This window comes from Thamnophis elegans, chromosome 14 (genome assembly GCF_009769535.1).
Source record: "Thamnophis elegans isolate rThaEle1 chromosome 14, rThaEle1.pri, whole genome shotgun sequence".
In the NCBI taxonomy this organism is placed as follows: domain Eukaryota; kingdom Metazoa; phylum Chordata; class Lepidosauria; order Squamata; family Colubridae; genus Thamnophis; species Thamnophis elegans.
The window spans coordinates 11,916,208-11,941,898 of NC_045554.1; the positions used below are offsets into that span (position 1 = coordinate 11,916,208).

General features: G+C 44.1%; 1 protein-coding gene across 3 annotated transcripts; it reads right to left on the reverse strand.

Moving 5' to 3' along the window:
* Positions 1-7,420: 7,420 nt before the first annotated feature.
* NME4 (NME/NM23 nucleoside diphosphate kinase 4) lies at positions 7,421-23,908 on the reverse strand. 3 transcript variants are annotated; one of them, XM_032230320.1, is made up of 5 exons: positions 23,676-23,901; positions 14,105-14,235; positions 11,417-11,518; positions 9,450-9,562; positions 7,421-7,815 (listed from the first exon to the last, which is right to left on the reverse strand). In XM_032230320.1, the coding sequence occupies exons 1-5, from the start codon at positions 23,785-23,787 to the stop codon at positions 7,695-7,697; spliced, it is 579 nt and encodes a 192-aa protein (XP_032086211.1). In that variant the 5' UTR covers positions 23,788-23,901; the 3' UTR covers positions 7,421-7,694. The 3 variants fall into 3 exon arrangements, with proteins under 3 accessions (XP_032086211.1, XP_032086210.1, XP_032086212.1); XM_032230319.1 differs by having other exon boundaries at positions 14,105-14,238; positions 23,676-23,900; XM_032230321.1 differs by lacking the exon at positions 7,421-7,815 and having other exon boundaries at positions 9,530-9,592; positions 14,105-14,238; positions 23,676-23,908.
* Positions 23,909-25,691: the final 1,783 nt, after the last annotated feature.

Sequence of the window (25,691 nt, forward strand, 5' to 3'; positions counted from 1 at the left end):
TTCCTTGTTTAGAAGCCTAGGAGGCGCTGGGTTGAATGGGACATCCTAGGGTTGCTCCTTCTCTTGTTGGCAAAGCAATGCTTTGCTTGGAATCCTATTGGGCAAGCTCTTCATTAGGCCTACTTTTTTTTAAAAGGAATATTCATGTGAGTATGGGAGTCTTCTTTATTGCACAAGGAGCTGCCTTCGCTTTTCAAGGCGGGTGATTGCAAAAGGAGAAAAGTTTCTGATAGAATAGAATAGAATAAGAATAAAATGGAATAGAATAGAATAAGAATGAACAGAATAGAATTACAATAGGATAGGATAGAATAGGATAGAATAGAATGGAATAAGAATAAATAGAATTAGAATAGAATAGACTAGAATAAGAATGAATAGAATAGAATTAGAATAGAAAAGAATAGAATAGAATAATGGATAGAAAAGAATAGAATAAGAATGAATAGAATAGAATAAGAATGAATAGAATAGAATAAGAATGAATAGAATAAGAATGAATAGAATTAGAATAGAATAAGAATAGAAAAGAATAGAATAAGAATAGAAAAGAATAGAATAATGGATAGAAAAGAATAGAATAAGAATGAATAGAATAGAATAAGATGAATAGAATAGAATATGGAACAATAGAATAGAATAAGGAACAGAATAGAATAGAATAGAATAAGAATAGAAAAGGATAGAATAAGGATGAATAGAATAAGAATGAATTAAATAGAATAAAAATAGAATAGGATAGAATAAGAATGAATATAATAGAATAAGATGGAATAGAATAGAATTAGAATAGAATAGAACAGCACAGAACAGAACAGAACAGAATAGAATAGAATAGAATTCTTTATTGGCCAAGTGTGATTGGACACACAAGGAATTTGTCCTTGGTGCAGATGCTCTCAGTGGACACAAGAGACAAAATACATTAGTCAAGAATCATAAGGTGCAACACTTAATGATAGTCAGAGGGTACAAATAAGCAATCAAATCATACTAGGAAATAATGAATATAAATTGTAAGGATACAAGCAATAAAGTTACAGTCCTGCAATCATAAGTGAGAGGAGATGGGTGATAGGAATGCTGAGAAGATTAATGGTAGTGCAGGAAGAAGAAGGAGATGGAGAAGTAGGAGGAGGAGAGGAAGAAAAAGAGGAAGAGGGAGAAGAAGAAGAAAAGGAAGAGGAGGAGGACGATGAGAGAAAGAGGAAAAAGAAGGAGAAGGAGAAAGAGAAAGAAAAGAAGGGAAAAAAGAAAGAAGGAGGGGGAGAAGGCAGAAGAAGAGGGAGAAGGAGGAAAGAATCCTATTGCTACACATTTTTCAGTTGCCAGGAAATCCCTCTTATTTACAAACTGGGATCTGGAGGATTACAAAACCTTGTAGAAGAAAGAAAGGAAGGAGAAGAAAAACAGGATTTGGGGGGAAGAGGAAAGTACAGTTGGTTTGTACCTGTATCTGTACCAATATTAAGCACTTTCTCAATGTTGTAATAATATCACCTAATCAGCAAATTTGCATCTAGATTAAAAGGCAGCCATTATTTTAACATTGGATATTCATGTGATATTAAAAGTAATCTTCAAAAAAAAAACAACCCACAGAATCTTGCATTATTTCAATAATGTAACACCGCTTACATACTTAAAGAAATGTGTTCAGAAGCAGAAAGAGGAAAGTATTGGAAGACGAAGTTCAGATGCAAACAGGTAGAAATAAGGACATCTGAAACGAGCTTTTGAAACGGAGGGTGTTGCTGAGACAAGGAAACATTTGACTTTGATTCCATGCAGAAACTCCATCTAAAAACAAACACATCCACTCAGCAATCTCTTTCTATCTTGTCCCTGTCGTGCTGCCTTAATCTCATTTGCGTATTATTTATTTGCTTTTTATCCTACCTTTTAAACATTTTATTAAATTTACCGTTATTATACTAGACATGTTGATAACATGGCATTGCCCGGGTATTTATTTATAGGGGGTGAAATGTCTGGACCAAACGTAATTTCTAATGTTGGAATTTCCCCCTTACCAGAGGGAGCCCCCTTGTGGAGTACTGTGAAGCCTTTACCATGGCAACTCCACTGCGCTATACAGTAGAAGCCATTTTACGGCAGTACAATAGAAGCCATTTTAAGGCACAACAGACTGCATCTTAACAGAACACACACCTGAGGGGTGTTAGTGGTGTCTTACCCCCAGAGTATTTTTTTTCCAGAGAATAAGTCATCTGTGTACGAAGCTTGGTTGAAATTGCTCGAGGCATTCCAGAGTTATGCTGGAACATAGATACACACAGAGCGCCATTTTTATACATAGATATTAGATTTATTATTGTATTTATTATAAGATTGATAACTCAAATCATATCCCCAATGTATCCGAGAATAAGTTTCACATCATTCTTAGTTTTGTGAGTGATATTTTTTTCCCATCTTAATCCAGCAGAGCCCGCAGCTGTTTTGGTATGTGAAATCTTCCACACTTTGCTGAAGATCTTGCTGGTGGAAGTGTCCTTCAGTGGGAGAATTCTGGGGTGGGCTAGTTCAGGCTCTGTGACCACTTCCCCTGCTCCTCCAAATCCCCAAAGACCCTTTGCTGGCTAAAGGATGAGTGGAACTCAAGACAAACATCTGTGGTCTCCAAACATGGCAACTGTTGTGGGATGCCAGTGGCCAGTGGAGAGGTTAGGAAGGAACATGGACCAGTCCTGGAGTCTGAGGAAGGCTTTGAGGAGGGCTCTGTGTCGGAGGCAGAGAGGGTGCCAGGGCTATCTGACAGTTATCAACTACCTTCGGAGTGAAACATCAGTGAGGCAGATAAACAGCTGGAGCCTGTTCCCAGTGTGTGCACGCACAGAGTTGCCAGATGAAGGGAACAGCTAAAGAACAGGGGTCGACTTGGGAGTAAGGCCACAGGTGGACAATGAATGGCCCCTCCCAGAGGAAATAAAAGAGGAGTGGAAGGGGAGTGGAGTTTGCAGGAGACAATTATTTTGCATAATTGGTTCATGACTCTCCGAGACTCCTTTCCAAGTTTTGCAGATATCAGCCTGGCAGCTCTCCAAGTCAGAGAAGGTCTGTGACTGTAAATCCTCCTTTGAAAGACTTTGCCGGATGTGAATGAGCAGAATTCACAGGAAATTAATAAAAGGGATTTGCTTCATGCTCTTGGGAATCCTGGGTCAGTACAGTAATTTTTAAGACCTGTGGACTTCAACTCCCAGAATTCCCCAGCAGCATTCACCCCAAAGCCTGACCCATTGGATGTTAGGTATCATAAACAATCTGGCAAAATTGGTTGGCTGGGGAATTCTGGAAATTGAAGTCCACAGGTTTTAAAGTTGTCCAGTTTGGAGACCCTTAAAGATGAACAACGATAAAGCAATTGAATTGCCTACCCTCTAGCAGAAGAAGTTGGTTTTTCATCTTACAAAACATTTTACAAGGGGCATTTAGTGGGATTTCCTTCTTTAGGACATCTGCAGGTTTTGTGCATGTTGGTTCAAAAGAGGCCCTTCACCCCAATGCTCTCTGACGGGGCACAATTGCAAATCAGCTGTTTGTTACCAGCTCTGAAAGGGTTTTTTTTTTTTTTTTTGGTCCTCTTTAGTGGTTTTCATGTGACTTCCTTGATTATGAATATCATGGGATGGAAGTTTTCATCTCAACCTTTTTTTTAAAAAAAGAAATTTCTTCCGTTTCTAATTTTTCTCCTGTAGGACAAGGAATTTGAGTCAGACCGAAGCAAATGTCTGCACCAGCTTTGTAAAGGTTCCTCTCGCACATATGTGCTAGTCGTTCCCGACTCTAGGGGGCAATGCTAATCTCCATTTCAAAGCCAAAGAGCCAGCGCTGTCCGAAGACGTCTCCGTGGTCATGGGGCCGGCACAGAGGTGGGTTCCTACCAGTTCGCACCTATTCGGTAGAACCGGTTCGTCAAATCTACCGAACCGGTTAGAAGAGGTTCCACCAGTGGATCCGGAAAGCAGGCCACACCTACAGAAGAGGTTCCAAAATTTTTTGAAACCCACCACTGGTCCTTGGATAGGATTATTCTACACTATCATGCTCATATTTATAAAACTCAGTGCCTCTGTGAAAGGTAAGGATGACTACTGCGTTTGTGGTGCAATCAGAACATTGCATGTGTTGAAGTTGTTTTAACGCAAACCAAAGATGCCTTTTAAAAAACAAGTTTACATCATATTCTTATGCATGCCAGTGCTGTGTGTGAGGTAATTTAAGGTGGTTCTGACAAGTGTCGTCGGCATCTTCATATCCGGTCACATGAGCGGCAAGCCACTCCCATCCGGTCACATGGGCGGCAAGCCACTCCCACAAAGGAGGCCACACCCACAGAGTAGGTTTGAACAATTTTTGAAACCCACCACTGGGCCGGCATGACTGAACGGCAAAGGTGCACAGAATGCTGTTACCTTCTCACCAAAGGTGGTTCCTATTTTTCTACATGCATTTTTTACACGCTTTCGAACTGCTAGTTTGGTAGAAGCTGGGACAAGGAACGGGAGCTCACTCCGTTACGCGGCGCTAGGAATTCAAACCGCCGAACCTTCTGATCGACAAGCTCAGTGTCTTATCCACTGAGCCACCATGTCCCTATAGCTTTGTAAATGGAGCCCTTACTTACCGCATTCTGCTCTGTGGTGAGGAAGCTAGAGTAAATTAGCATGGCCCATAATTTCCAACCCCTGGAAGGACTGGTTTGGGTTGGGTTCTTTTTGCCCTATGTGACCTCAGGTGAGTAAAGCTTTTGGCACGGAGACAGTTTTCTGGAATGTGACTTTTGCCCCTTGTGACTCAAACTGAAAACAGCAATATAACACATCTGTTTGATGGTTTATGGTACCTAACATCCAATGCCTGGGTCATATGTTGAGGTGAATCTCCCTGAACACATTTTGTCAGTGTAACACTATTTTCTCTCTTATTTCCTTTTGCTTTTTCTGAGTTTAGAAATTCTGTATTTTATTTTGTTTATTTTTATTCGGATGTTTCTAATCCCACCTATTACTTTATAACTAACTCAAGATGCTGAAGGTATCTAAGATCTAACTCCTTCCTACTCCTGTTTTCCCCACAAGAACCTTGTGGGAGGTGGATTGGGCTGGGAGAAAGGGACTGGCCCAATGCACCCAGCTGGCTTTTATGTCTAAGGTAGGGTTCACCGACAAAAGGGTGACTGACAAAACCGCGCCCGACTAAACTGCGGTGACAAAACCACGAGTTCTAAACTGCGCCGACGAATGAGCGCTGAATCGCGCCGACAACAGCGCGGTGACAGAAGCGCGCTGTAAACCTAACCCTAACCCTAATGCTAACCCTAACCCTAACGCCAACCCTAACCCTAAACGTAACGCTAACCCTAAACGTAACGCTAATCCTAACCCTAAACCTAACCCTAACCCTAAATCTAACCCTAAACCTAACCCTTACCTTAACTTAAATCGCCCATCTGTCGACACGCTGTTGTAAATCACCCTTCTGTCAACGTGCTGTTGTCGACGCGTTAATGATGTTGCGGTTTTAGCGGCGTGGTTTTGTCGGCGCACTTTTGTCGTGCGCACTTTTGTCGTGCGTGCTTTTGACGGGTTATGTAAGGTAGAACTAGAGCTCCCAGTCTCCTGGTGATTGGCCCAAAGTCACCCAGCTGGCTTGTATGTCTAAGATGGAACTAGAGCTCCCATTCTCCTGGTGATTGGCCCAAAGTACTCAGCTGGCTTGTATGTCTAAGATAGAACTAGACCTCCCAGCCTCCTGGTGATTGGCCCAAAGTACCCAGCTGGCTTGTATGTCTAAGATGGAACTAGACCTCCCAGCCTCCTGGTGATTGGCCCAAAGTCACTGAGCTGGCTTGTATGTCTAAGATGAAACTAGAGCTCCCAGCCTCCTGGTGATTGGCCTAAAGTACCCAGCTGGCTTGTATGTCTGATGGAACTAGAGCTCCCAGTCTCCTAGTGATTGGCTCAAAGTCACCCAGCTGGTTTTCATGCCTAAGCAGAACTAGAACTCACCATCTCCTGGTTTCTAGCCTGGAATCTTAACCGCTAGGCCAAACTGTTCCTTAAGGATATGGTATATTTTAATGCTGTACTACCTGCTGTATTTGGGATGGGACGATGCTGCTACAGAAGATACATGGTCCTTATTCAAACTGGGGTAGGGGGTGGGGATGGAGCAGAAAAACTGTCCAAGACACTGTGAAACTGATTAGATCCGGTTTTCAGGGAAACTGATTGTGAAACTGACAAGAGAATAAGAACCATGGGAAAGAGAGACTGCTAAGTCAGTTTCCAGCAGGAATTGATAGATTAAGAAAAAAAGTCTGAATTGAAACAAAACAAACCCTCACTAAATCTAATTTAGAGGACAACAGATCTGTGCTCTGAAGGGAAGGAAAGGAAAAAGAGATAAAGAGAGGGGAAGGGAAGGAAGAAGAGATGAAGGGACGGGGGAAAGGAAAGGAAAACGATGAAGGGAGGGGAAGGGAGGGAAAAGAAGAAGAGATGAAGCGAAGGGAGGCAAAGGAAAGGAAGAAGAGATGAAGGGAGGGAAAGGGAAGGGAAGGAAAAGAAGGGAAGGAAAGGAAAGGAAGAAGAGATGAAGGGATGGAAAGGGAAGGGAAGGAAAAGAAGGAAAGGAAGGGAAAGGAAGGGAAGGAAAGGAAGAAGAGATGAAGGGAAGGGAGGGAAAGGAAAGGAAGAAGAGATGAAGGGAAGGGGGAAAGAAAAGGAAAAAGAGATGGAGGGGAAAGGAAGGGAAGGAAAGAAAGGGAAAGGGAAGGGAAAGGAAAGGAAAAAGAGATGGAAGGGAAGGGAAGGAAGAAGAGATGAACGGAAAGGAAAGGGAAGGAAGGAAAGAAAGAAGGAAGTGTGGGAAAGATTGCAGATAAAGTATTCTTTTGAACTAAAAACAGCCATTCAAATACTTTCTGCATCTTAATAAATATCCCTGTGAAACATGCCTCTCTCCTGGAGCCCCCTTCTCTTAGAGATAGGGTGAATAATTAAGAAAAAAATCAGTGGTGAAATTCATTTTTTTTCACTACCAATTATGTGGGCATGGCTTGGTGGGCATGCCAGAGGAAGGATATTGCAAAATCCCCATTCCTCCCCACTCTGGGGCCAGCCCAGAAGTGGGATTATTATCCAGTTCTCCGAATTACTCAAAATTTCCGCTACCAGTTCTCCAGAACCTGTCAGAACCTGTTGAATTTCACCCCTGGGAAAAAAAAATTTTTTTTTCTTATCCTGGCAGTCCAGATAAGTCAAGACGGATCCACTCACAATGATGGCAGAGGAAATGAAATGTTTTGTGGGGTTGTGTTGCAACACCTGCAGGCTGCAGATGAAGACAAAATGAGACCTTCCCAACACGATGTTAGAAATAACCCCCAAAATAAAATCGACTTCTTTTTTTAATGAGTATCCTGTTAAGAACCGTATTCTGAAAATAACAGCACGGTCCTGGACAGCTGGCAAAATGGGCATTCGGGGAGAGGCCTGGCACAGTCTTCTGCCCTGGGCAAAGTCTTAGCACGTGATTCGCCTCCTCTCAAGGCCACCGAGATTTAAACCTGTGATGCACAGGCTGAAAAACACCTGATCTTCCAGAAAGGCAACAAGTGAGCCGAGGTAGTAGATCCCATGTCCGGAAATGGGAGAGGCCACACATCATGGTTCATACATGACCTTGTAATCACAACAATCCCAGTCGATCAGCTCGTTGCTGTGAAACCAAAGACTTATTTCTCTCTGCGCTGTCTCCACCGAGTCGCTGGCATGGACGACGTTCCTGTATGTAAGAAAAAGGGGTCACGAAACAGTTTGGAGAGGCCGTCATCATGTCTGTCCTCCAAAAGCTAAGAAGGATGGGACCAGGTCAGAAGTTGGATGGGAGACTGAGATGGGACGCCAAGAATCCTACCTGGACACATCCGTGAGGTTTTCTTGGCAACGTTTTTCAGAAGTGGTTGCCATTGTCTCCTACCTAGGGCTGAGAGGGAGTGACTGGCTCAAGGTAACCCAGCTGGCTTTGTGCCTAATGGGACTAGAAATCACCATCTCCTGGTGATTGGTCCAAAGTCACTCAGCTGGCTTTCATGCCTAAGGTGGAGCTAGAACTCCCCATCTCCTGGTGATTGACCCAAAGTTACCTAGCAAGGTTTCATGCCTAAGGCAGCACTAGAACTCCCCAACTCCCGGTGATTGCTCCAAAGTTATCCAGCCAGCTTTCATGCCAAAGGAAGCACTAGAACTCCTCATCTCCTGGTGATTGGCCCAAAGTCACCCAGCCAGCTTTTATGCCTAGGGCAGCACTAGAACTCACAGTCCCCAGGTAATTGACCCAAAGTCACCCAGCCATCTTTCATGCCTAAGGCAGCACTAGAACTCCCCATCTCCTGGTGACTGACCCAAAGTTACCCAGCCAGTTTTCATGCCAAAGGAAGCACTAGAACTCCCCATCTCCTGGTGATTGGCCCAAAGTCACCCAGCCAGCTTTCATGCCTAGGGCAGCACTAGAACTCACAGTCCCCAGGTAATTGAGTTTAGAGTAATTTATTTAGAGTTTAGAGTAATTTATTTATATGCCGCCCTTTTCCCTGGGGGGACTCAGGGCGGCTTACAACTCGAAAGGGAGGGAAACAAACAATTAACGCATAAGACAATACATCATTAAAAGCACAACATTCATACTATTCGGGTGGGTTACAGTCTTTACTCCCAGGCCTGACGGGATAGCCAGTTTTTAAGGGCTGTGCGGAAGGTCTGGAGGGTGGTGAGGGTACGAATCTCCACGGGGAGATCGTTCCATAGGGTCGGAGCTGCCACCGAGAAGGCTCTCCTCCGCGTAGTTGTCAGTCGACATTGACCGGCAGATGGGACTCGGAGGAGGCCTAATCTATGGGATCTAATTGGTCGGGTGGAGGTAATTGGCAGTAGGCGGTCTCTCAAGTACCCAGATCCACTACCATGAAGGGCTTTGAAGGTGACAAGTAGCACCTTGAAGCGTACCTGGAGATCGGCCGGTAGCCAGTGCAGCTCGCGGAGGATAGGTGTTATGTGGGTGAAGCGAGGTGCACCCAGCCAGCTTTCATGCCTAAGGCAGCACTAGAACTCCCCATCTCCTGGTGATTGACCCAAAGTTACCCAGCCAGCTTTCATGCCAAAGGAAGCACTACAACTCCCCATCTGCTGGTGATTGACCCAAAGTCATCCAGCCAGCTTTCATGCCTAAGGTGGAGCTACAACTCATTGTCTCCTGGTGATTGGCCCACAGTCACCCAGCTGGCTTTCCTCTGAGACTAGAACTCACAGTTCCCTAGTTTCTAGCTTGGTGCCTTAACCATGATACCAAACTGTCTTTTATCTTAACAAAGAAGCCCCCAATCAGATACCCTGGGCTCTTGATCATCAGTTATCTTGTACCTGCTAACGTGGACGCTGAAATCACCACGGACGGTGCCTGGTTTGGCTTCAGCCGGGTTAGTCTCTCCCACCATGACCCTGGAAGTCTTGACAACGTTGTAACCTTCCCACACCTACGGGGTGTAGGAGGAAAAAGGGCAAAGCTGTGTCATTTGACAAAAATCAGAAAGAGAAAGAGAATTGGATTGAATTTAAGCTGCACTACCTGTGTAATCTATTCTGTTGATGGCCGTAGTTCCTTCCTTAACTTTATTACAGTCACCCGCTCCAATGGGCTCTGCGTTCACACTACAGGCAAACCTAGGTTGACAATGGCTGAATTCACACAACATGTGTGGGTCAAATAATCCACACCTGATGATCTAGAATCTTGTAGTGCTAAGACAAGGGCCCTGTTTCCACTGTACACTGAGCCAAAATCTGCCCAGTTCCATTTGCCCAGAGTCTGAGAACATCTGGTTGCGAGAATGCAACCGCTCTTTGATGCCTTTAATTTAATACAAACACCATGATACTGTATCATGGTTTGGCTTGTAGTTGGCTTGTAATCTAAGCGATCCAGGTCAATAACTATTGTGAAGTCACATATCACAAATCTCTGTCTTTCTTTTTAATTTCTCTGTTCTAATTTAGTTTGCATTATTTCTTATTATTATTAACCTTAAAACATATACATATAGTACATACATACATACATTTTGTGTTTGCAAGGGCTCTGTCTGTCTGTCTATATCTATCATCTAGTTATCATCTGTCTGTCTCTGTCTATCTAGCAATAGCAATAACAAAAGCAATAGCACTTAGACTTCTATATCACTTCGCAGTGCTTTATATCCCCCGATAAGTGGTTTACAGAATCAGCCTATTTGCCCCCAACAATCTGGCTCCTCATTTTACCCACCTCGGAAGGATGGAAAGCTGAGTCAACCTTGAGCCGGTCAGGATGAAATTCCTGGCAGTTGGCAGAATTAGCTTGCAATACTGCATTCTAACCACTGTGCCATCATAGCTCTTTCTATCTATGATCTATCTATCAATCTATTATGTATCTGTCTGTCTCTGCTCTCTTATCTATCTATCTCTATACCTATGGTATCTCCATCTCTACTATCTCTCTTTACCATATATCCATCCATCCATGTATCTAATCCATCCATCCATCCATGTATCTAATCCATCCATCCATCCATCCATCCATCCATCCATCTATCTATCTATCTATCTCTACCATCTCTCTCTACCATCTATCCATCCATCTAATCCATCCATCCATCTATCTATCTATCTCTACCATCTCTCTCTACCATCTATCCATCCATCTAATCCATCCATCCATCTATCTAATCCGTCCATCATCTCTCTCTCTCTCTCTCTCATCTCTCTACCTATCCATCCATCCATCTATCTAATCCATCCATCCATCTATCTAATCTGTCCATCCATCTCTATCTATCATCTATCTATCTATCTATCTATCTATCTATCTATCTATCTATCTATCTATCTATCTATCTATCTATCTCTATCATCTCTCTCTCTACCTATCAATCCATCCATCCATCCATCCATCCATCTCTCTCTACCATCTAATCCATCCATCTATCTAATCCATCCATCAATCTTTCTCTCTCTCTCTCTCTCCCATCTCTCTCTCCCATCTCTCTCTCCCATCCATCCATCCATCCATCTATCTATCCATCTAATCTATCTATCTATCTAATCTATCTATATATTTATCTAGACATCCATTGCTGTGTTTGTGTTTTGTGTGTATGGGGAGGGGGGAGAGAGAGAGAGAGAGAGAGAGAGAGAGAGAGAGAGAGAGAGAGAGAGAGAGAGAGAGAGAGAGAGAGAGAGAGAGAGAGAGGGAGAGAGAGAGAGAGACTCTTTACTCCTGAAATGAAACTGAACATTCCAACCCTCCCCAGTAGGGAAAACAACAGGACCAGTATAGAAAATCACTCTACCATGGCAACGACGGGCCCAGAGGTCATGTACTGAAGCAGATCATGGTAAAACGGCTTCCGGCGCAGCTCGTGGTAATGTTCAGCCAGGGTCCCTTCGGTGGCCTGCAAGGGAAGAAACATCCATAGTGAACCTGGGGCAGGAACTCCAATCACGCTTCCTTTCCTGGAGCAGACCGTCTGCATCCAGTCCAGAAATGGGGATCCTTTTCTTGGTTCAATTCCTCAGGTATCTCTGAGAAAAGCTGACCCGCTTTGTACCATCCAGTTCCCAAGTTAACTGAACCACAGTTGGACACAGAGACAAAGTTGTATCAGAATTTGCAGCAGCAATCATATCCAGAAAGCATACGCAGGTTACTGATTCAGCAGGATTCATTAACTGTATATAATATAACACATGAAGTAAATATATAATACCACAAGCTGATTCTTCCAAAGTGGAAGCCAATACAAACAGAGAACAGTTTCAGTTTCAGTTCAGTGCAGCAGACTAGTTCAGAGCTGAGCACAGACTCAGAGCTTTAGTACAGAACAGTTGAGCTAAGCCCCGCCCAGGCTCTTTGCTGTCTCCTTGTTGTTCACACAGCAAATACTGTTTCAGTTTCCAAACAACCCTCATTGGCTAGCGATTGATTGGCTCGTCCAATCATGAGCTCTCAATATACACTGACAAGTTGCTTGCCTTGAAAATCCAAACTGTGTTTTGATTACTGAGTTGACTGATGTACAGTATCACTTTTACATCAGGAGTTCAAGGCAACACACAATATGGGTAGTCCTTGATTTACAACTCTTTGTTTAATGACTGTCCGAAGTGACAATGGCACTGAGAAAAGTGACCGATGAACATTTTTAAGACTTAGGACTGTTCCAGCATCTCGACAGACATGTGATCAAAATTCAGAGACTTGGCAACGGACTGATATTAATGATGGCTGAAGTGTTCCCGGAGGTCACGTGATCAGCATTTGCGACCTTTGGATAAGCAAAGTCAATGGGGAAGCCAGATACACTTACCAGCGACTATTCTGCTCTGCTCTGCTCTTCTCTGCTCTATTCTATTCTCCTTCCTTCTTTCCGTATTCTGCTCTGTTCTGTTCTGTTCTGCTCTGCTCTGCTCTGCTCTATTCTATTCTCCTTCCTTCTTTCCATATTCTGCTCTGTTCTGTTCTGTTCTGCTCTATTGTATTCTATTCTCCTTCCTTCTTTCCGTATTCTGCTCTGCTCTATTCTATTCTATTATATTCTGTTCTGTTCTCCTTCCTTCTTTCCATATTCTGCTCTTCTCTGCTCTTCTCTGCTCTTCTCTGTTCTATTCTCCTTCCTTCTTTCTGTATTCTGCTCTGTTCTGTTCTGCTCTGCTCTATTCTCCTTCCTTCTTTCTGTATTCTGCTCTGTTCTGTTCTGCTCTGCTCTGCTCTGCTCTATTCTATTCTCCTTCCTTCTTTCCGTATTCTGCTCTGTTCTGTTCTGCTCTGCTCTGCTCTATTCTATTCTCCTTCCTTCTTTCCGTATTCTGTTCTGTTCTGTTCTGTTCTGCTCTGCTCTATTCTATTCTCCTTCCTTCTTTCCGTATTCTGCTCTGCTCTGTTCTTCTCTGTTCTATTCTCCTTCCTTCTTTCTGTATTCTGTTCTGCTCTGCTCTATTCTCCTTCCTTCTTTCCGTATTCTGCTCTGCTCTGCTCTATTCTATTCTGTTCTCCTTCCTTCTTTCCATATTCTGCTCTTCTCTGTTCTTCTCTGTTCTATTCTCCTTCCTTCTTTCTGTATTCTGCTCTGTTCTGTTCTGTTCTGCTCTGCTCTGCTCTATTCTCCTTCCTTCTTTCCGTATTCTGCTCTGTTCTGTTCTGCTCTGCTCTATTCTATTCTCCTTCCTTCTTTCCGTATTCTGTTCTGTTCTGCTCTGCTCTATTCTATTCTCCTTCCTTCTTTCCGTATTCTGCTCTGCTCTGTTCTTCTCTGTTCTATTCTCCTTCCTTCTTTCTGTATTCTGCTCTGTTCTGTTCTGCTCTGCTCTATTGTATTCTATTCTCCTTCCTTCTTTCCATATTCTGCTCTGCTCTGCTCTATTCTATTCTCCTTCCTTCTTTCCGTATTCCGTTCTGTTCTGTTCTGCTCTATTCTATTCTCCTTCCTTCTTTCCATATTCTGCTCTGTTCTTCTCTGTTCTATTCTCCTTCCTTCTTTCTGTATTCTGCTCTGTTCTGTTCTGTTCTGCTCTGCTCTGCTCTGTTCTATTCTCCTTCCTTCTTTCCGTATTCTGCTCTGCTCTGTTCTTCTCTGTTCTATTCTCCTTCCTTCTTTCTGTATTCTGCTCTGTTCTGTTCTGTTCTGCTCTGCTCTGTTCTATTCTCCTTCCTTCTTTCCATATTCTGCTCTGCTCTGTTCTGTTCTGCTCTATTCTATTCTATTCTCCTTCCTTTTTTCTGTATTCTGTTCTGTTCTGCTCTGCTCTATTCTATTCTCCCTTCTTTCCGTATTCTGCTCTGCTCTGCTCTATTCTATTCTATTCTGTTCTGTTCTCCTTCCTTCTTTCTGTATTCTGTTCTTCTCTGTTCTTCTCTGCTCTTCTCTGCTCTGCTCTGCTTTGCACTATACTATACTATACTATACTATACTATACTATACTATACTATACTATACTATACTATACTATACTATTCTATTCCATTCTCCCCCGATGCTTACCTGAAGCAACTTGAGTCCCACCAGTTTAAATCCCCGTTTCTCGAAACGTTTGATGACGTCTCCCACCAGCCTCCTCTGGACTCCGTCTGGTTTCACTGCGATCAGCGTGCGCTCCTGCAGCTCCGCTACTCCTGCTAAGCAAAGGAAGGGCTGCAAATCAGCACCAAACAGTCTTCCTCCTAACACTGAAAGGGGCACTGAAACCCCACCTGAGGAGACCATCCTGATTTCTGGGTGATTTAGAGGTGACAAAAAGAAGGGAAGGGCTGTTGTTTTTTCTTTTCTTTTTTTGCAAGGAGTGGATTTGAACTGCGGAACTCCCTGCTATAAGATGGTAGCAAAGGGCCTGATTCGGGAAGAAGCTTTGATGAATCGGTGGAAGGTTTCTAGTCATTACAGCTATGGCTTATTATTATTGTTATTAAATTTAATTGCGGCTCAAAGAGTCAGCCACAATTGGTTAGATTCACCTGCTATTCCAAGCCATAACCCATGGTTGGTGAAAGGATTCACACATGTTAAGCTACGAAAGGCCAATCCACGAGTCCTGCATGCAATTTGCTAGTTCATTCATTCATTACAGATCAGGAGTCTCCAACCATAGCAACTTTAAACCTGGCAGACTTCAACTCCCAGAATTCCCCAGCCAGCAAAGGGATTTCTGGGAGCTGAAGTCCGCCAGGCTTAAAGTTGCCAAGGGTTGGAGACCTCTGTTACAAATAACCTTCGACTTACAACCACAATTGAGACCAGAATTTCTGTGGCCGAGCAAGGTGGTTGTTAAGTGAACCAGACAGTTGTTAAGTGAATCCAGATTCATTTATTTATTTATTTATTAGACTTATATACCGCTTCATAGGGCTTTCAGCCCTCTCTAAGCGGTTTACAATTTTTTTTTAGCAAATTGAGTCAGCAACTTGCCCCCACAGTCTGGGTCCTCATTTCACCCACCTCAGAAGGATGGAAGGCTGAGTCGACCTTGAGCCAGTGAGATTTGAACCACTGAACTGCAGATCACAGTCAGCTGAAGTGGCCTGCAGTACTGCACCCTAACCACTGCGCCACCTCGGCTCATTTATTGCCTTTGTGTGTTGGAAGACGGCTGGGAAGGCCCCAAGCGGCAATCACATATCTGTGGGGATTCTGCAACAGTCATAAGCACAAGGACTGGTCGGTCATAAGCCATTTTTTCACTTTCCAACGGTCGCTAAACAAATGACTGTAAGTCATGGACTATCTTTAGTTCATTAGTTGCTCATATTTAGTTGTTTCCAGTGACTGGTGGTTTTGGTTCCAGGAATACAGGGCTGAATTAATCTTTGAAGTGATCTGGCACAGCTGTTTTTCAGCTCCTGGCAGCCTCATTAATTTAGCAAGCATTTGCTTTTGTAAAAAAAAATGGAAACTCAATGTTTATGCCAGTAAACAAGATGCTAGACCTCAGTGTTCTTGGCCAAGGCAAGGCGGCTCCCCTGCATGGAAAACGGCAAGAGATTTGGAAGTTGATGATCCCAATGGTGCCATTTCAAAAGGCAACTGGACTTTGTTTTTCCTTCAAGACATTTTGTTTCTCATCCAAGAAGCTTCTTCAGTTCTGAAGAACTAAAGAAGCTTCTTGGATGGGAAACGAAACGTCTTAAAAACAAAACAAAACAAGAAAGTCCAGTTGCCTTTTGAAAAAGCACCTTTGACCTGGATGACGGAGAATCTTCATGGATAGTTGGAAGCTGAGCTGTTTTGTAACTTCGAACACCTGTTCTACGGTAGATTAAAGCCAGCAGTACTCAACCTTGGCAGCTTTAAGATGCGTAGACTTCAACTCCCAGAATTCCCAGCCAGCACAGCACGGAGTTGAAGCCCACGCATTTTAACCCTGCCAAAAATTGAGAAACATTGATTGAAGCAATACGATTCAGTGGGAATTTAGCAGGCTTGCTCATCCCTCCCCCGTTCCTGCTCTTCGGGATCTCGTATTTCCTTCTCTTCCTAAAGACAAGATCGGCTCAGCCTCACAACCCCTGAACCTCAAGAAGCTGGGAACACACCGCCCCCCTGCTTTTGGAAATCTTGGGAATCACATCCAGACCATCCCTGTTTATAGCTCCCTTGAGTCTTTGAGGTCAGCAAAAGTAGGCTGGACAGGTTCCAAACACACCAGCCTTGATTCCCGGTGATTAATTTGTTCTTTGGCAGCTGCTGGCAAAGACGCCTGGCAAGGTGAAAATTGTGTGTCTCTGCAAGCAAGGGGGCCACCCAGGCTTTGCAATTCAAGGTGTTTGTGCGCACACATGCGCGCCGTTCTCTAGGGAGTTATGACTGTTTCTATAGCGACTATTCCAGATCAGCCCAGGGTAAAGACTCTGGGAAAAAGTGTCCCTTAAAGCAGTGTTTTTCAACCTTGGAGACTTTTAAGTCCTGTGGACTTCAACTCCCAGAATTCCCCAGCCAGCTGTGCTGGCTGGGGGATTCTGGGAGTTGAAGTCCACAGGACTTAAAGTCGCCAAGGTTGAAAAACACTGCCTTAAAGGGGAGCACAGCAGTAAGAAAGAAAAGTTGAATTTGGTCCACGAGATTGCAGGTGGGATGTTGGGGTGTCCTGTGCTAGAATTCCCAAGACCCAATTGGAAAGGCGACCCCCCCCCCATGGGCTATTTGATTTGATTTAGAAGCCTTCCCAGCTCCCAAGTTATTCTGGGTGACTTGCACGATTGAAAAAAGAAAATGTCTATATGCTTCCCCCCCCACCCCCCAGACTCAGAAGTAGGAGATCTTTGAATGCTATACTACTTTCATATCATTGACCCAAGACAAAACCAAACTGTCAGAATATTCATGAACTGGAATAGGACATAGCAACAGGTCAGCCATTGGGGAGTGGCTGGAATAGGACAGGGTAACAAGGTCAGCCAATGTATAGGCATGGCAACTGGATCAGCCAATAGGAACTATTTGGCGACTGAGAGCCATGCCAGATGGCTTGGAGCCTGAGCGTGGCTTACCTATGTAGCTCTGAGTCTGTGCAAGAGAACTAATCTAGTCTGCTCTCTGAATTGAAACTGGAAATGAATCTCTCCTTTCTGCCACATTGGCAGAACCAGCTATTGGTATTGTACAGTTACTCAAGTGTTATTATGTATATAAAGAAGTTAATGCTGAATCAGATATTTGTGTGTGCTTTCTGGAAGTGATTTCTGCCACAAACCCTCACACAAACAAGGGTCTTAACAGAACGTGTGAACTAAGCCAGATGTGATTTGCATGGCTTCAGGAGTGTTTGCTGGGTGAGCCCAAGGGCTAGGAAGTTGTAATTGGTGGTCGGTGACTGTATATTGTACACAACTGGCCAAGTGTCCTTTATTCAGTGAGTCACAGTGAAGCAAAGATGCTTCAGTTTATGAAGTCCATCCGTGTTTCATCAGGAGATACTAGGTCCAATTTAGCAGTGTTTTTGAGTTGGCTAAACTTGGCTAAAATATCCTTTATTCTCCTTCCTTGCCTCCTCTGACAGCTGTCCTAGAAGCATCCTGGTCCTTCTCAATCTGGAAGAATCAACCCAAAATCCAGGGCTCTGTGGAAATGGAGTGAACCCTTAGAACACATGGCTCAGATGTCTTCCAAATAAGCAAAGTATCTTTTGAAGTTCCTCACCAAAGTTTGATCTTATCACAGGTGGAAGCAATAACAAGATTCTCCAATCTCCCCCACATCTACTCAAGCCTTGTTGGATTCAGTTATGTCAAACCACAATCCTAAACATTCATTCTTTTGCTCATCTTCCAGGGACCTCAAGGAGCCTTCATGAGTGGGAAGATCTTTTCAACCATGTAGAACGGGGATGTCTAACCTTGGCAACTTTAAGACTTGTGGACTTCAACTCCCAGAATTTCCCAGCCAGGGGAAATTTTGGGAGTTGAAGTCCACAAGTTTTAAAATTGCCAAGGTTGGACATCCCTGATGTAAGATGTTCTCTTGTTGACCTTAAAGTTCCCATTCGTGAAGCTCTTCTATGGAAAGATGGCTAATGGCCGTCGACTTCAGTAATCTTGACATGAAAATTACAAGGGGTCATTAAATCTCAGAGTTAAGCTTAACTTGGAAATTTTTTTGCCCTGGTTTTACCATTCCAAAGTGATCATTTATGAGCATCAATCAGTGGTGGGTTTCAAAAAAATTTCGAACCTACTCTGTGGGTGTGGCCTCCTTTGTAGGAGTGGCTTGCTGGCCATGTGACCTGATGGGAGTGGCTTGCCGGCCATGTGTTCTCTCTCTCTCTCTCTCTCTTTCCTTCCTTTTGTCTCTCTGTCCCTTTTTTCTTTTTTTCTTTCATCTCTCTCTCACACTTTTTCTTTCTTTTTTTCTTTCTTTCTTCCTTTCTTTCTCTTTCTCTCTCTTTGTGAGTCTGTGTGTGTGTGCATGTGTGGCTCTTTGCCTCTCTCTCCCTCCCTCCCTCTGTGTCTCTCTCTGTGATTCTCTCTCTGTGTCTGTCTGTCTGTCTGTCTCTGTATCTCTCTCCTCCAGTGGTGGGTTTCAAAAAAATTTGGAACCTCTTCTGTAAGTGTGGCCTGCTTTCCAGGTCCACTGGTGGAACCTCTTCTAACTGGTTCGGAAGATTTGACGAACTGGTTCTACCGAATAGGTGCGAACTGGTAGGAACCCACCTCTGGCATCAATATAACCCACCATCTTAAGAAGTGACATTTAGTCAACTGCAACCTTTCTTCAAGCCTTATTTATCTAGGGCTCAGCTAGCAGGACCAAATTGCCTCTTAAGGAACAAAGAACCAATTAGCTGTTCCTTGTAGAAAAGATCGTAATTCAATGGGAGAGCAATTGGATTGGGTAAAGAAGATCTCCAATGTTAATATTCAGCACTGATCTAAAAGGAATCCGGATGGTTATGCGTGAGAACTTGAGAACAACTGCTAAGTTCACATTCATCTTCTTTTATTCACCCCATAATCCCTTTGTGGGGTGGAATCTGGGCAAATGAATGGAGCCTGAGTGTTTACTGGCCGGATGCCTTTCTTGTCACCAATGAGGAGTTTTATTCAGCAGATATATTCTCATTGTGCCCAGAGAGAGAAACATCTGCCTCTACCTAGGATTGAACTCATAGTCTCCTGATTGTGAGGTGGCAGCTCCATCTCTAGGCTACCGCACCACTCATTGGACTAGTTCACATTGAACTAGTCCAATACCCTAGTTCTAACTAATGTGAATTCATTCACACATGCACAGCACAAAAGCATGGTTCATTTTATGTAAGCATAGTTGAAACACTAGGTTTCATGCAGCTATAGTCTAATCTCACTATCTACAGACCCCTCACAACCTGGACATAAATTGTTTCAACTTCTACCCTTAAAACGATGTTATAGGGCACTGCACACCAAGACAACTAGACACAAGAACAGCTGTTTCCCGAATGCCATCACTCTGCTAAACAACTAATCCCCACAACACTGTCAAATTATCTACTAAGACTGTATTACTATTTTTCTCTTCCTTCCTAGTACCTATCTCTTCCCACTTATGATTATAACCATGTTGCTTGCATTTTTAAAATTTATACTGTTTTATTTGTTTTCTAGTATAATTTGATTGCTTATTAGTAACCTATGACTATCACTAAGTGTTGTATCTTATTATTCTTGATGAATGTATTCTATTTTATTTTTCTTTATGTACACTGAGATCATATACACCAGTGGTTCCCAAACTTGGCAACTTTTAAGACTTGTGGACTTTAACTCCCAGAATTCTCCAGCTAGCTCTTCTGGCTGGAGAACTCTGGGAGTTGAAGTCCACAAGTCTTAAAGTTGCCAAGTTTGGGAACCACTGATATACACTAAAGACAAATTCCTTGTGTGTCCAGTCACACTTGGCCAATAAAGAATTCTATTCCTAGTCCTTATCTATTCTATTCTTTATTTATTTTGTTCTGTTTTGTTGTTCTCTTCCCTTCTACATGATGACTTAACTCAAGGAGTGAATTCAGCTATTGGCTGACCATTATATGGCAACCTTTTGTATTTCAAGGGATTATTTTCCTGGTCTCCAGTGTAAAACCTTCTAAATGTTGGCATAAGAAGAGAGGCTACAATAGCATTATTCAAGATGATGGACCATCGCAGTCTAATTCTACAGAGCTGACATGGTCCAATACTGCTGAAAATTACTTGTTGGACTTGAACGGGTTTCTCTTTAAAAGAAGGGCTCTCCTTCTTTAGGATGTTTTGAAATTAAAATGTGAATTCAATCCATTCTCAGGAAAGAGGGAAAAACAATTGAAGCGGTTGACCAATGCCCTCTAACAATTTTGAAGTCATCAATAAAAAAAAAAACAAGAAGTGAGAACTGATCGCTTAGTCGGTTCCCAAGACTTTGAAAAAAAAGCAGCGAAAAGCATAAAGCTTTATGCTCCTAACTTTTTTGTTTGCCCCTCCTTTTCCCAGTGGTATTAACTTCCTGGCGATGGTGTACAAGTCTGAAAAGCAAAGAAGACAGACGCCGAATATTATTTGAAAAGCAGGGAAGCGTAACCGGAAAGGACGAGGCTGGGAAGAGGAAAAGACCAGGTTTAATGTCATGTTAGGCTATGTTGAAACGTGCAGCTTAATGGTATCATGTAAACCAAAGCTCGCAGCTCATTGTGTACACTATGTTCTGAGCGGCTTCCCAAGAGCATGAAGCAAACTCCTTGTCCTGACAAAAAAACCCTTTTATTCATTTCCTGTGAATTCTGTTCATTTATATCTAGCAAAAAATTTTAAGGGAGGATTTACAGTCACAGACCTTATCTGGCTTGGAGAGCTGCCAGGCCGATATCTGTAGAACTTGGCAAGGAGTCTCAGAGAGTCACGAATCAATGAAGCAAACTAATTGTATCCTGCAAACTCCACTCCCCTTTTGCTCCTCTTTTGTTTCCTATGGGAGGGGCCATTCATCATCCACCTGTGGCCTTAATCTCAAGTCTACCCCTGTTCTTTAGCTGTTCCCTTCGTCTGGCAACTGTGTGCATGCACACACAGGGAACAGGCTCCAGCTGTTCATCTGCCTCACTGATGTCTGACTCTGAAGGCAGCTGATAACTGGCATACGGCTCTGGGCCCCTCTCTGCCTCCGACACAGAGCCCTCATCAGAGTCTTCCCCAGACTCCAGGACTGGCCCATCTTCCTCCCCAATCTCCTCACTGTCTGAGTCTACCACCAGCTCCGCAGGCCGCTGGCGGACCACAACACACTAACCCCAGGCAACTTACTCAACAAGCTATGATTAAATAAACATGGGGGCGGGGGGTTAAGCTCCTGGATTTTGCTTGGGAATCATACATGGTAAGTTTAACCAAAATAAATAAATTGCGGCATTGTAAACAGAAAGAACTCATTAAAGGAGGACATCTTTCATTAGAGTGGTGCTTTTCAAACTTGTATGGACTTCAACTTCCAGAATTCCTCAGCTAAGGTGCGTGTGTACTGGTGGGGAATTCTGGGAGTGGAAGTCCACACTTCTTAAACTTGCTGAGGGTGAGAAATAAATGAAGTTGGTATGATTTGTGCCTCTGATTTATCTCTCCCTCTCTCCCCCCCCCCCCTAATTATCCTCCTCTGGATTGAAGTTGAAGAGGCTGGTTAGGCTGGCTAAGGCTTGAATATGGAGACCACCAGGAGATCCTAGCTTTGCTAGCTAAGGCAGAGTATTTGGCAAAAGATCCCAGAGGCAGCCTTCACAGCACAACCAGCAAATTCAGCTGTGCCAGCAGGGCTCCCCTTGCTTGGAAACACCAACTGGACTTGTGGGACGACCATCCAGGTAGACTGATGCCACCCTGAATTTGGTAGCCTTTTCAGATGGCGAAGTGCTGTGTCTCTGTCCGCAGGGCTGCCATTGCAGAACCTGGAATCTGAAACTAAGGTTCATCAGCGCCAGAGCTGCAGAATACCCAACTTTCACAATCAGCCTTGCTCAACCTGTCTCCTGGGAGGCCCTTCAACTTGGACAAAAGAGCATGTCAGGTCCCCAGGATGCGATCCCAGGATGCAATCACCTCCTGGACATCAATTGTTTCAACTTCTACCCTCAAAATGACACTATAGGGCATTGCACACCAGAACAACTAGACACAAGGACAGTTTTATCCCGAATGCCATCACTCTGCTTAACAACTAATTCCCACAACACTGTCAAAATATTCACTAAGACTGCATTACTATTCTTCTTCTCATCCTCCTATTATCTATTTTTTCTCACTTATGACTATAACCATGTTGCTTGTATCTTTTAATTTATATTGTTTTTATTTGTTTCCTACTAGTATAATATGATAGCTTATTAGCAATCTATGACTATCACTAAGTGAGATTGAGATTTGTTTTATTTATATGCCACCCTATTCCCTGCGGGACTCAGGGCGGTGAACAACTCAAGGGGGAAAGGGAACACAAAAGTACAATACAAACATTTAAAATAGGCAACAGCCACACAGGTCGAGAGGGGAGGGGAACTCATCAACCCCAGGCCTGCCGACACAGCCAGGTTTTAACGGCTTTTTGGAAGGCCTGGAGAGAGGTGAGGGTCCGAATCTCTGCGGGGAGTTCGTTCCAAGGGCCGGAGCTGCCACAGAGAAGGCCCTCCCCCGGGTAGTAGCCAGATGGCATTGGCTGGTAGATGGCACCCGGAGGAGGCCAACCCTGTGTGATCTAATGGGTCTTTGGGAGGTAATTTGCAGTGTTGTATCTTATAATTCTTTATGAATGTATTTTATTTTTCTTTATGTACACTGAGAGCTTATGCATCAAGGACAAATTCCTTGTGTGTTTTTGTTTCCTAGTATAATTTGATTGCTTATTAGTAATCTATGACTATCACTGAATGTTGTATCTTATGATTCTTTCTGAATGTATTTTATTTTTCTTTATGTACACTGAGAGCTTTATGCATCAAAGACAAATTCCTTGTGTGTCCAATCACACTTAGCCAATAAAGAATTCTATTCTATTCTTTTCTATTCTATTCCTATTTATTTCTATTCCTATTCCTAATTCTATTCCTAATTCTTATTCTAATTCTTATTCTAATTCCAATCCTTATTCTAATTCTTATTCTAATTCTATTCTATCCTCAGCAATATCCAACGCACCTGCACCTGCTCTGGAACATGGGTGTCCAAACTTGCTGGCTGGGGAATTCTGGGAGTTGAAGTCCCCAAGTCTTAAAAGTTGCCAAGTTTGGAGACCCTCGCTCTGTCTGGTGGGTGGGAAGCTCGGAAAGCAAAAAGCCCCGAAAGACCGCGCGAGCCCATCCAAACTGCCCCCTCTCCGCCATCCCCGAAGGAACCTCTGCCAGATGTGCCCGGCCGAAGATTCCTTCCAAGGGGATGCCCCAACCGGCCGCCCCTCCTCCCACCCAGAGATGCCTATCTGCCTCGGGCGCAGCGCTGTCTTCCGCCTCCTTTGCGCTCAGGGCGCGCAGCCTTTGGAGAAAGAGGCAAGAGCTTGCCTTGCCCTCGCGAGACCCCATCGCTCCCCCCGCCCCCGATCCGGAGATTCCCCCCTTCACTCACTCACTCACCCGAGCCGTACAGCCGCGATCCGGGAAGGCGAAGGCAGGGCGCAGCGGCCAGCGGCTGGAAGCTCCCCAAGCACCAATGTCGCCCTGCCAGGCAGCGCTGCAGCACCCCCATGCCTGCCGCCTGCCTGCCTCCCTGCCGAGCCGGGCAAGAGCGGGGCCGGCCGGGTTTATAGCCTCAGGGGCCGCTGCTCCGGCTTCTGCAGCAGCCCCCCTTGGCTCCACCCCAGGGCCGGGCGGAAGGCTGGGGGCTTTCCTTAAAGAGACCGACTAGCTGTCCGCCCACCCCTCCTCCTCCGCCCGAGCGCAGCCGGAGCCAGGCGCGCTCCCGCCGGCTCTTGCGCTCAGCCAGCCCGCGGGGTTCGTAGCAAATCACGGCTTAACGACTTCTTTCCATGTGAAAGGAGTCTAGGACAGGGGGGTGGTCTTTTTCTCCCCGTCCCCGTGTTGGTATCCAAAAAGAAAATCGCCATTAAAAACAGGGAAGGCAAAAAAGGCTTTTCTCCATCAGAAGAGTTGGATGCCATGGATTAAGCAGAACGGCAGGGGGCCTTTAGGGGCCTGTCCCTCCCCCTTTAAAACAAAGGGTGCCCCCAAGAAACAATCCATACAAGTAGCAGTGACACCATGGGCTGCACAAAGAAAAGAAAAAAGAAAAGAAAAGAGAAAACAAAACACCAGATCTTCCAGAATTTTTTTTCACTAGTCTATACAAAGTGACTAGATCAGGAGTCTCCAACCTTGGCAACTTTTAAGGCTTGTGGACTTCAACTTCCATGGATAAAATAATCCATAGATTTTGTTGTGAAGTTGTGTCCAACCCATCACGACCCCATGGACAATGTTCCTCCAGGCCTTCCTGTCCTCTACCATCCTTTGGAGTCCATTTAACGACTGCTTCGGTGACTCCATCCAGCCACCTCATTCTCTGCCGTCCCCTTCTTCTTTTGCCCTCCATCGTTCCCAGCATGAGGCTCTTCTCCAGGAAGTCCTTCCTTCTCTTTTTTTTTTTTTGAGTTTAGTATATTTTATTTTCATTTTCATACACTCACATGTATACACCATACAGTATTAAACAATAATTGCATCAATTCCTCTTGCCAACAATGCCCCAGAAAATAAAAGCCCAATATACCTCTTCCATTCTCCATACACCTCTTTCTTCCACCACCCTCCAACTTTCTATCTTCCCTCCATCATCCCCCTCTACCCTACTTCCCCTCGCCCTCTACCACTTCTCTCTCCAGATCCGCTCCCCCCTTCCTTTTCACCTCCCCCCCTCTCTCCCATCCCTCTCTACCCATCTTTCTTCTTCCCTCCTCCTCCTCCTCCCCTTGGTATATTTCTACTATATGTTAATGTACTTGGCTTATCCTATTTTTAAAGAAAAATTAAAGAAAAACAGTATACATGTGAAGTCACATTGCATTGAGATCTAACACATTGTGTCTAGCCTTATCCCTCCCAACCCCCATCCTCCTCCCCGACCCCCCACCTCCGACCCCCCCCCCCCGACTTCCCAGAACCCGTATACGGTATAGATTTTTAACAAACACAGTCTAAAATCTATTGAGAAAAAAGAAATAAAGAAATTAATAACATCTCTACATTGATCTTAGCTTCTTCTTGCTAAGCTAACTTTAAACAATTTAAATCATTCCTGATCTTAAGCATAGGCTAACTGGAATTTCTTGGTCCCGTATTTATTTTGTATATAGTGGAAGTCCTTCCTTCTCATTCGGTGGCCAAAGTCTTTGAGTTTCCTCTTGAGGATCTGGCCTTCTAAAGAGCAGTCAGGGTTGATCTCCTCTAGGACTGGCCGGTTGGATGGCCTTGCAGTCCAAGGGACTCGCAGGAGTCTTCTCCAGCACCAGAGTTCAAAGGCCTCCATTCTTTGGCGCTCAGCCTTCCTTATGGTCCAACTTTGACAGCCATCAACTGCCTTACCTTTGTGGGCAAAATTAAAACTTCTGAGAGCTGAAACATTCCACCACCAAGCCTGGAAAACAGACTACTAGA

Excerpts from the sequence above, each read along its gene's own strand:
- NME4 (XM_032230319.1), bottom strand. The coding sequence starts at position 23,787 with ATGGGGGTGCTGCAGCGCTGCCTGGCAGGGCGACATTGGTGCTTGGGG. Across the intron at positions 14,239-23,675 it reads ATCGCGGCTGTACGGCTCGG|CAGGAGTAGCGGAGCTGCAG; the intron begins GTGAGTGAGTGA and ends TCCTTTGCTTAG. Across the intron at positions 9,563-11,416 it reads CTGGGCCCGTCGTTGCCATG|GTGTGGGAAGGTTACAACGT; the intron begins GTAGAGTGATTT and ends TACACCCCGTAG.